The sequence below is a fragment of the Aptenodytes forsteri genome, unplaced genomic scaffold (assembly GCF_000699145.1).
Source record: "Aptenodytes forsteri isolate BGI_AS27 unplaced genomic scaffold, ASM69914v1 Scaffold282, whole genome shotgun sequence".
In the NCBI taxonomy this organism is placed as follows: Eukaryota; Metazoa; Chordata; class Aves; order Sphenisciformes; family Spheniscidae; genus Aptenodytes; species Aptenodytes forsteri.
The window spans coordinates 2201360-2213015 of NW_008794089.1; the positions used below are offsets into that span (position 1 = coordinate 2201360).

Below are 11656 nucleotides of genomic sequence, written 5' to 3' on the forward strand. Positions count from 1 at the left end.
CTATCACTGTAAGATGAGTTTCATAGATCTTTTGCCTACTTTTGCTTTTCAGAAAGCACCACAGGACAAACGCTTCCTGCTTGCCCAGCTGTGCAGCTCTGGTCTGAGCATCTCTGCACACAGGCTCTGGCACATGCCCTTGTCTCTCTTTGTCTCATTTTCATTTTATTCCCCTTGATGATACACTGGGAAGGACAAATGAAGAAGGCGGCTGATGTGCAAGATACACATGCACATGACGCACAGTTTATCTACTGTACTTGTGGTGTAACCCAGTTGGAGAGCATGCTCCACAGCCATGTTTCCTGATCAAACCACTTGTCAGATCTCCAAACTATCAGTGGTTATTTATTATTGAATTTGCACTTAATTAAGGTCAGAACTCCATGGACTTTTTCTAATAAGTTACCTATCATCTCAAAGCCTTACTGGTTTATTCCATGCTTTTTATACCTTTGCTGCATAGCCCATCACACTTTTTACACTTTCGAACACCATTTTCTTCCACTTCGTAAGTATCAGTATTGCATGAGCGAACGCATGAGCCGTGGTCCGTCACCACGTAGTTGTCTGGAAAAACAAGAATACAAAGGTCATTGAAATACAAGACGGATGCATTGGGGGCTGCACAGGCACTTCAGTACTAGGAAGAAAAAGGGTTTTTGAACTTTTGGCATACTTGGCAAAGTACAGGCATTAATTATTAATTCTCACAAACATCCTTTGAAGGTTGACAGACATACAATGGTATCACCAGTGTACAGAGAGGGGAATGGTCACAGAAGGATAAAACAACATTGCCAAGGTCAGGCTGTGCAGCAGTGCCATAATCGGGATCAATACACAGCACCTCTGATCCCTCACCTTCACTCCCTCTTCCAGGCTAAGGGTCAGGCAGGGCAATGGTCAACCTCAGAAAGGGATATCAGTTCTGTAAGCTAAACCCTCTCCTACAGATGTCTTGATGGGTTAAAAAACCATGGACATGGAATAGCATGAAAGAAAAAGCGAGCATCTGTAGAGGAAGCAATGATCACAGGCCTTGAGAGGGAGTATTTGAACCAATTACTTTCTATCAGTCCTAATTAAGAACCAGTTAAGAGTTGATAATGCTTTGGTAATCCACAGGATTGATCCCATATGACTTGTTTGGCCGTTGTTTTGATGATTCTCATAAGATGGTTTTTTTCCCCATCAAAAGAAAAATCTTCAGAGGTCAAAATTTAATGGTTAAAAATCAGGGAAGGTGATGGATGCAGCCAGTTTAAAGCGGCTGTCTTCTTTACCAGCTATCCTCTCATTTTTATCATCTGTTCCCGGTTCCCACAGAAGCTGAGGAGAACAAGAAGTGCTTTTGCACTTGGCCATAATGCAGAGGGATGACACAGGTCCCTTCTCACCTCCCTCCAACCCCCCACCTCCTCTGTGGCTGTGACCTGAAATAAACTTACGTGGACATTCCCTCACACAAGTGGCTCCGAAGCTGTATTTTCCATCGGGGTTGACATCCATCTGATAGGTGGTGGGGTTATACAGGACCAATGGGGGACACGTGTCCTTGCATGTAGCATCATCTCGAAACTTGCGACATGCCTGTCGTTGAACAACAGCACCCATTAAACTACTTTCTCCTTAAAAAGCGACAATGGTTTTACATTAGCTCTTTAATAACACTCTGATGGGCTCATCTGTTCCCTGCTTAGCTCTAATGGAAACCCCAAGCACCTACAGGATGGTCCCTCATGTTTTGAAGGTGAAAGGTTGCTTCAGGCTGGGCAATTGAGCTTAGTATTTGGAAAAAAAGAGAGAACATGAGGTTTTCTTGTTCTGAGTAAGGAACCTTGGCACTCTGGTGGAGAGCTGCTGGGATTCACGTGGGAACAGGAGCAAATCTGCATGCCTTAGACAGAAGAATTTTCCCTACAAGCAGTAACCAGATCAAGACAGACGGTACTTTTCTTGGCTGCTTTTTAATAACTTAAATCAAATCAAGTCCTTTCCTGCCCATTACTGACTTTTCTGGCTAAATATTAAACTGAAGCCATTATATTTGGCTGCAGGTAATGAACAATTTAGCAGGCATTTATGAAGGACATTTTGGTTCTTCTGACCTAATTCTGCATTAAATTAATAATCACTCTCTTCTCCCCTTTTTTCTTCCCTGGCTTTCCAGAGAGAGAATAACTGTCTTCTCTGTGAGCCTGTAAGGGCATCATAGCCACGCAATTTGTAAGGGGACCGGGAATACAGATAACAACAACAAAACCCAGACTGGACGGTTTCTGTGGCAATTACTCAAGTGTCACTTAATTCAGAATGAAGTGTACTGCAAACATGGGGAAGAGTTAAAAACACAGCGTGCACCAACCCCCTGAAACTCTTGTAGAAAAGCAATAGGATTTTTTTTCCCTAAAAAAGCTCCATTTGCTCATTCTCCTTCCACTGCCCCAGGGCCCCCCAAACACAGTGCTTTTGCAGCAAGAGAAAACCAGAAAGGGAAACCTTGATTTTGTGTCTGAAGTTCAATGAAACGCAGAAAGAGTGAAGATCCATCATATTTGATTCCCCTTACAAGTTCTTGCTTTGGTAAACTAAGATTATTACTGACTAGCATTAAGGAGCACATGGCAAAGCTGTGCTGGCATGGCACTGCACCATGGTGGCAGCTGGGCAGCTGGTGGGACCTGGGGACCTGCTTATGTGGGGAAGTTGCCCTACAGCAAACACTTAGCTGGACTGCAACAGCTTTGAGCTCACTGGGCTTTCGAAGGCACTAATGCTGGTTTGGCATGCATTAGGAAGGTCCACCTGCAGAGTCAGTAAAGACCAGCTAAGGGTGCTGTGAAGTTCATGTCCTCTTCCCTCCCACTGAACACCTGTGCAGGGAAGCCCCGGGGCACCTTCCAGGTCAGCATCTCTCAGGGGCCTTCTCATATGAAAGAAGGCTAGAGGACATGCAGCTGAAAGCCTGCCTCGCCATGCCCAGGGATTTAAGCAATTACGGTGGTGGTGTAGCATCATTACCAGGCAGTCGCTCTCCCGAGGCCCCGTGCACCCCGCAGCACACTGGTTGTGGCAGCAGTCGCTGGGCACCTTTCCTCTGCACCGGCCAGAGCACTGCTGGGCACAGATGACTTTTGTTACTGGAAGACACAAGAAAAAAGGAAGAACATCAGGAATGAAGAATGTTTAAGCTGTACTTGGTGCAATGAGATCAAGAAATATGGAGAAAAGGTCTGGTGCGGGATCTGTGCTAGATTTTCCCCATGGAATGTGTATTCTTTTCTCACATAAGGCCAAAGCTCGGGAGGGGTGAGAGCTGGTGTGGGTGGTGGCAAGAAGGGGTTGTGTTTAGCCTGTAATTATCTTGACTCTTGTGAGGTGCTAAGCACTCTGGTCCCAGCCAGCAAACCATGTCCTGCTTAGAAAGAGCATCCAGGTCCCTGTGGCATCAATGCCTAAACCAAGAAAAACTCTGTGGAGTCATTGCATCTTACAGCTGAGCAATAGAGCAGGATCTGGCTCCATTTTGTTGAGAAAATCTGCTATTATTGGTGCTAGATTTGGGAAAAACAACACAACAGGAGAACTGCCAGGACTCTGTACTATAACGGGAAACCGCACATTGTTGGTGTGGTGTTAGGATCCCTTCAATGCTCTAAAAATATTTCTGAAATTTGCAGAGAGAGGGGAGACCCACTCAGCAAACCGATTTCATATGCATATCATATTATTTTTCTTTAGGCTCCAATTCCTTGGCCAAATTTTATCTTCATTACTCAACTCCCACAGGGTTTGCACCAGTGCAGCAACCCGGAGTAAGAACTGGCCCTGAGTCAGCTTTTTGCAGGGAAGCAAAAACTGCCTGCAACATTTTGTTGAGAATCAGGAAATTGTCTCCATTTGAATATCAAAGCAGAGAAAACGATAATCAGAACAATTAAAAAAAACCCCAGAAATTAATGGCTAGCATGTGTTTGTACCAGAGACCCAAAATGTGATTGTTCTCTACAAAAAAATTACTGATCCACAGACCCTGGCGTTAGACATCAGAGAAACCTGATGGCTAATCCTTTGCATTACAGCACCCTGAGCATTTCGGCTGTGCACTACAGTAACTGTTACCAGCTTCGCAGTTGGCACAAGTGAGTTACAATATCATCAGGAATTCCTGTAAGTCAAAACATGGTTGTTAATTAACAGAAAATTATTGGAAGATGTAGCCCACTACAGGATATATAACTGATTTTTTGTTTAAATCATATTTCCTATCTTTTTCCATTACACACTTTTATACCCAACCTGTATTATTTCATGCTTCTTGTAGGTCTGTAAGCAAGATATTATATTTTCAAGGAAACAGATTATTTCTACAATATGCATTAGCTTCTCTGATAGCAACTCGTCCGTTCAACTAGAAACAGGGGAATAAAAGGCACATTGTTCTACACGAACAGCATTTTGATATCATTTTTTTCATAAGCATCACCAGGGGAGTAAAACAGCTCATCACTTTGATAGCTATTGACTAGAGCTTCCTGCTGGAAACATATATCACAGCAAATGTTTATATTTCATACAGAATATCTCACGTTTGTTGAAGGAGAAAGATATGTATCACCCCTAACTTTCCCACATATGGAAATGTGGGATATATTTTCAGTTGGCCAGATTCTCAAATGCCTCGAGAGGAGAGCCAGAGCCTGCAAACGGTTTTCGTTTTTCCTTGTCATCCTCCCAAAGCTAGCAAGAGTTTGTAAATGCTGGAAACTTGCAGGGCTGAGACCTGAGGTTTTGCAAGCCCCCAGGACAGCTGTGTGGTCTCAGCTGCCCGGACCAACCTGAGAAGGGCTTTGTGTGCGCAGCCACTGTCCACCTCAAGAGCAGTTCAAGGCATGAGCCAAACTGCAGAGCTGACTGAAAAAACCCCTAAAGCTTGTACTAAATGAGAAGAGAGAAGCTGTATGTTCCTGTTTCCTCAAGCTGTAGAAGCCGTACAGATTTGGCCTGATACTTGCAAGCAAGGAACTTAGGTTTAGGTGATTATTTGCAATGGAAAACTGAAGATAGGACGTTGCTTTCATTTGCGTTATGTCTAGATCAGTGTCTTTCCACTGAACTTTACACAAAACTGGCAGGAAAGAAGAATCAGAAACAGTGCATTTCCCTACTCGTTACAGAAAAAGGAAATAATGAAGTATCAAAACAAATTGAGATGGGCTTCCTCCTCAGCCTTTACTTTAGGAGAAAGAAAGCCTTGCAAAATCTCAAGCACTCTAAATGGATGTTTGTGTCGCTCTCTTAATATCAGCATCTCTCTTAATATCAAGCATCCTACCTGCAAAAGTTTACAGTAAAGCACAGGCAACCAAACTGAACAACCTCACAATGCCAAATACCTCCATTTACAAATTAAAAAATGGCTATGCATTTTCTGAGAGCCTTCCAAAGGTCCTCCGAGTACAGTATGTGGTGTGATTACCCACATGAAGGTGACATCTTTTGTGTTTACAAAAGAAACCTACGGGGATTCCAAAAAGAGGAATTAAAGCCAGCAAAAATCGGGTTGTGTTGTTGCTTCTAATAGTAGAAATTAATCCAAAGTATCGTTAACTAGCCTGTAGAATGACTCTACAGGAAACAGCAGGAAGGCAAACAATTCACCATGCAGCTACTGCGTTCTCTCTTACATGGTAAAATAACTTAAAGAATAAATGTTTTCAAGTGCAGATGGGGAAAAGTTGTGGGCAACAGACAAAAGACGGGAGGCGGCTGCAGTCTCTTCCCTCTGGAGGAACAGCACATCTGCAGGGAAACCCAGACCCAAGTCAAACCACCTCGAGGTTTCCCCTCCAGAAATGGAGCTACTCAGGGGGAGTGGGCACGGCCGTCCTCCCCGTGACTGCGCTTTTGCAGAGCAGGAAGCAGGCCACGGAGGGACATGGTGTGCTTCAAGGAGCCCCAGCATAGCGGGATGCAGAGAAGGACAGATGTGAAGCACGTGTCACTAATTCGCACTTGACAGGTTAGTTTTTCGGTAGATAGAAATTTAGTATGTCAGAGCACACGAGATATTTCTTAATTAATCTGCAGGCTTACATGTCTGGCAGTTCTGTTCGCCAGGGCCCCAGCAGTGGTCTTCTGTGCAGTTCGGATGGCATTTGGGACCTAAAACACAAGAGCAGAGTATTATATTCTATAAACATGGACAACAACAACATCATGTGAGTCACCGAAAACAGGGACTTGAGCTTTCCTTCTCAATAAATCAGGGGAGGAAGGACCAATATACCAGTGCTCAAAAATTTCGAAAGCTGGACCTTAAATCCCTATCCTTTGTTCATATCTGGTTTCCTACGTGCAGTTCTCCACACCTTTGAGCAAGCAAGTGCAATACCCAGCCAGTCCAGCTTACGAAAGAGGCATATTTTTCCCAGGAACAGGAATCTCGGCTACTGCCCGGCTGGCCCTTCTGCTGGAGTTTGCATGCAACAGCAAGTCATCGCTGGCTTGCGGCCGGGCATGTGCCAGCTGCTCGCTACAGGCCACATGTAAATCAATGTTTCTGAACAATGTGGTTCTAAAAAGAAAACAAACCCAACTGGATTCACAGGCAACTGCCAGCTACTCCGACCACAAAGTAATTCGACTTGTCTGCTTCGCACGCTCCTCCCGTCCTCTGCCAAAAATACTCCTCAGCGTAGGACTACACGGCAGATGGACAATTGATGGAGAGGCGGCAGGATGGATGGACACTCTGCCTGACCTGGAAGGTTCAGTGCCAGGCTTTTTCCCATCCCTCCTTCCTTACTCCTTTCTTCCTTTTTCTTCTTTTTCTTTCTCTTAATAACAAGCAAAGTCCCAGAGAAACAACTTATTTTAGATTACAGGATCGTTATTAAAACCATAAATGGCTGCCTAAGCAGATTAATCTGGAATTCACTACATTTAAGAGGCATTTCCTACTAAAGTGATTCTTCCTGCTAACAACATGTGATTCTCCCTCCCCCCGCCAACAAATAGCTGAGCAAATGCCAATACTTGTCCAAGAGTTGATTGATTTGGTGCGGGACCAAAGAACTATTTTTTTTTTTTTAAAGTTGAAAAGTTAAAGGTTAACATTTCTGTGGTGTTTAGAGTCAAACTCCTGTGCTGACTTGTATTGTTCGCAGCCCCTTGATTATGCTAGGGCTCTGCAGAAAAATATGTCTACACGGAAGTTGGCTATTAGCTCTCAGGCAATTATGTAACTGGAAGAAGATAAAGAAAATATGTTTTTCTGCCAATTTACAGTGCCAGAAATTAAATGCTCAGAAATGAAAATAAACTCTCCTTTCTACGAAATGACTGGGGATTTTACAAGGGATTGGTAAGGCTGAAGGATTAGGTTGAGCCCACTCAAAGCATATGCTACACAAACTTAAATATATGCTCATCTCCCTGCTGATCTAAAGCATCAGATCTATCTGCCTGTTTATCATTAATTTTGCAAGGATAATCCTTGCAGCCCGAAGCACCGGCGTTTTACGGCACTCAGCTTTGGCCTTAGCGCTAAAAGGGCTTCAAGTCCCCCAGTAACTCCATGAAGGTACCCATATGGGTCTTCTAGACCAGAGCCTTATATTGTAAACAGAAGATTGCTGGAAAACAAACGAGTGCACGTTATTCTGAGCTGTCTTTGAAGAAACACATACATAGGGTACTGTCTGAAATCAAGAGAAGCTTTCCCAAGAACTTCGCTGACCTATGCGTCAAGGACCTAACCACCATGAAAAATTATGTCTTAGGCCAGTGGTGAAGAAATGAATGGCCTTCCCTTGGAAGAGGGCTTGGTGGACCTGCATGCAGGAATTGGTGGACCTGAAACCCACCGCACGAAAGATGGGATGTTCATTCTTCTCTCTGAAATGGGGGAGTGCACAGCATTTTTGGTAAGTCAATACTCACAAGAAGACAGGTTGTTTGCAAATTCAAGCACCATGAGAGGCTTCTTGCTTGTGTCAATGATGTCATTCCAGAGAACATTGCCCATGTTGCACAGTTTGGGATTGTTGCTGATTTTAACACCTCCATTGAGAATTTCTGCCATGGAAGGAAAAGGAAAAAAGTTGGTAAGTCAAGCAAACTGCCTAAGTCTTCTGTCTCTGATCTAAAGAAAGGGAAATAAAACACGTTTCTTCACCTCAGCCACACTATGCTGACAGAAAAGGACAATCTGCACGGCACTAGCACTCCTGATGGTGCAACTAACACCAGGCTCAGACTGACGGGTTCTGGAGGGTCAGCTGCTTTTGGCTGCCACTAAGATGCCACTACATGTGGCTTTCTGCCTGGTGCCACCTCCAGAGGCCACTGCACTCAGCAGAGATGGCACTGCTGGTGTACACAGCCAGAGACCGTCAGCCAGACACCGTGTAAGACCCTTAACTCACATACCACCAGCTCCTACTGGAATTTAACAGAAAATACTGATGTGCATGCACTGGAATCAAATAATCCAAAATAATGAATGGATACTTCTTTGCCATTTTGGGGGACACAAATAAATCTCACCACCCTGTTGATGTTTTGGATTTTCCGCATCTTTCTGCAATGGGAAATTAAGAACTTTCTTCATCTCTTGAAGAAGGCTGGCTAGCAGGAAAGCAATTAGGAAACTGGGAAACTACATTGAGATCCTTGTTTTTAAAGCAGGATTTGATGGCATATGACTTTGAGAGGAGATCTTCAATTGGATCTTGATACCAATAACCTAACAGTTGAAGTTTGCTTTACAGGTGCCTCCACCTCTTGCCCTTGTCTCACCTGATAGCCGTTTCATTGGCAGCTCTCGGAGTCCCTGGGTTTTATTCATGTGGTAATTCGATAAAACTGCCAGGGCGTAAGAGTTGTCATACAGCACATTGCCTCGGATGATCTGGAGGTTTTCTAGGGGAATGACATCCACCATGTTAAGCGCGATGAGCACGTAGCCTGCAACCTCCTGTATTGTCTGAGAGAACAACAGAAGAAACAAGGTGCTTAATCCATAGCACTCTTCCACTCTTGACAGAGTTTCTTTCCTCCTCCCACCCCTCCAATCCACCATCTTTCAATTTTAAGGAATGATAAGCCACTTAATCTCATTAAAAAATAAATTAAATCTGAGAACAAGACGGGACTATGTGGAAAATTTTGCTGTCTAAGCAGGTATAAGCTGACCCTTAGAGCAGCTACCAGGGGCTCATTCCAAAGGTCCAGCTTACCCCTGTTCTGTCCCCAAGCAAGGGCAAGTGGGGCTGCCTAGGGGATGCAGGAGAACAGGGCAAGCATGTATGATATGGCAACCAAGTGTGATGCTTCCCCTGAATACTTGCCCAGCCTCCAACCATTGGCAGCACAGAGATACCATCTGATTGAGACTTTTACACTCTCTCTTCTGTGCCCCTTCCCTTGCGGATCCTCCATTGCCCAGCAGAGGAGAAGATCAGGTAACCTTCTCCCTCTTAAGTAATAAGTAGTTACAGGCCAACAAGACAAGTGAGGCACTGTCCCTGGATGTAGGTTAATTCCTGCCTTGTACTGTGAAATGTGTGCATTTCTATCTCATACAAAGATCACCATAAATGAAAAGCCCTCAGGCTACCACTTAGAATATTTTCCTATTCTATGAAGACCACCAGTGAGTTTTCAAGAGACCTGTTATGTTCCTGGGAACACTGAGCTCCATGGTCAAGTTGTGCTTGGGAAAGAAAAATGGCAATACCATCATATTTGTAACTCATATGTCTGAACCATCTCTTTTCTGATGTTCTCTTTTGTTACTATAATGAAATGTTTTTTTCCCTTTCTTTGTTCCCTGAGAAGAAAAGCTCACACAAAGAGATTACTCCTCTCAAACTGGAGGACTGACCTGTTTATTCAAAGCTACCATACAAGAGCACTTGATACCAGACATACACTTATCATGTCAAAAAACCTGCTACCTCTCCTGCCTCTTCCTTTGAAAACCTCCTAATCTGATAACCAGGCATGTGAAAAGCAATGCATTTAAAACACCTTCTTTAAAAAAAAAATAATAACCTAAGGTACGACACTATTGCTGCTGGTGGCAGCGGGGCAGCAGGGCAGCAGAGCTGTACCCCTTGCCCAGTCTCTGCTGGTGGAGAGCCTGGAGGTCCCCATGGCAGACAATGCTCCTCCCCATGCTGCAGTTGCGTTTTAACATCCATCCCCTGTCTGTTTCCCTCTCAGCTTGCCATGGTCGCTTATGCACTTGTGCACAAAACAAATGTTGAGATGGGAGTAGCCCATGGGTCAACCACAGAGGATTATCTTGAAGATTGCTTGAAGCGTCCACGTGGGAAGTTATTGTACAGGACTTGCCTGCCTGCTTGGGGTGCGGGCACTGCAGGCCGGAGGGGCACTCACCACCACGGCAGGGGAAGGGGTCCCAGCTTGGAGGGCAGGGGAAGGGCCTCCACACTTCAAAATCTGCCATCAGTGGGTTGCCACTCACTTTGCGATTTGCTTTGCCCAACAGCACCACAAAGCCTTTTGCCCTCTGAGGAGTGAGGCAATGGGTAAGGATGTAATGATATTTATAAATAAGAAGAAACCCATCTGCATGGCAGCCAGCACAGGTTGGCAGGCGCTTGAAAAGCTATTTCTCAAAGTACCTGATTTAGTATAGTAGGGTTGAGCATATCCTGCAGCCTACAGGTATGCCGAGACTGTGATCTGCAATTTCTCTGACATTAGCTAGCTATGTTTTTGGATCACCATAGAATTTTATAGGTAGGTGATCCTTTGCACTTAAAAAATGCAGTAAGATTCCTTTAGCAGGGAAGGCCACATTGGCCAAGAACACTAACCTTCAGAAAAGAGAGGTCACGATTGTGCTCCACGTATGTAATCTCCAGGTTGCTCAATACCACCTCGCAGTTGTTGTACATCCTCTGCAGGCTGGTGAAATGGTCTTCCACATGTCCCAGCTGGGTCAGCTTGTTATTTGTCCCTTGACAAACTGTGGAGGAAAGAAGAAAACTCCATGAAGGAAAGCAAGAATAAGTACAGGGTGAAGACTTGTTGCCCACCTATCTTTACAAGCACCACAGTAAGTGAAGCATCAGCACAGATTCATAAGAAACAAGAATGTTATCTTGCATGACCCTAATGGCAATAATGTAGGGAGCATGTGACGTTTCCCAGGCACAGAGATGTACCAGAATTAAGAGCTGGAATAACCCTTCATCACTTCCTGTTACATAAAAAAACTCCAAGATGAGGCTTTTGTACATAAGTAGCACTAAGTTTTCTGCACCACAAACATAACTCAGTCCCTGAGGAGAGGGCATTGATACAATTCCATCAAACACTACGGAAAGTGGTATACTGCCAGGTATCACCAAAGGCGATTTCTCTGAAGACCCACTTACAATACTTTGGGAGGCGCTGGGTCTCCTTGTAAGCTCAGTGGGAGGGAGTCCTGCAGGACTCCTCAAGCTACAAGTCTGGGTTTTAAGGGCAAACTGAACCACCAGGGCTCACACATCTCTTGTCACTCTGACATATGGGAGGATGATAGATTCAGGAGACTTCCTGGCATATTCAGCTTTGGCACACAAATCCACCTAAGCCTGCTTTGCTGGTGGGGAAGGAAGCGGTGCCATACAGA

At 44.5% G+C, this 11656-nt stretch overlaps 1 protein-coding gene across 2 annotated transcripts in view; it reads right to left on the reverse strand.

The window, feature by feature from the left end:
• Positions 1–10949, reverse strand: part of EGFR (epidermal growth factor receptor) — a 49336-nt gene extending 38387 nt beyond the window's left edge. Inside the window, exons 1-7 of one of the 2 annotated variants that reach the window (XM_019470929.1) lie at positions 10854–10949; positions 8806–8992; positions 7948–8082; positions 6100–6168; positions 3025–3143; positions 1452–1593; positions 454–570 (exon numbers count right to left, since the gene is read on the reverse strand). In XM_019470929.1, the coding sequence (XP_019326474.1) occupies positions 454–570; positions 1452–1593; positions 3025–3143; positions 6100–6168; positions 7948–8082; positions 8806–8992; positions 10854–10934 (850 nt within the window). In that variant the 5' untranslated portion in view covers positions 10935–10949. The remainder of the gene's footprint in view (positions 1–453; positions 571–1451; positions 1594–3024; positions 3144–6099; positions 6169–7947; positions 8083–8805; positions 8993–10853) is intronic. The other variant, XM_019470930.1, reaches the window with a different exon arrangement.
• Between the last annotated feature and the right edge of the window lie 707 nt (positions 10950–11656).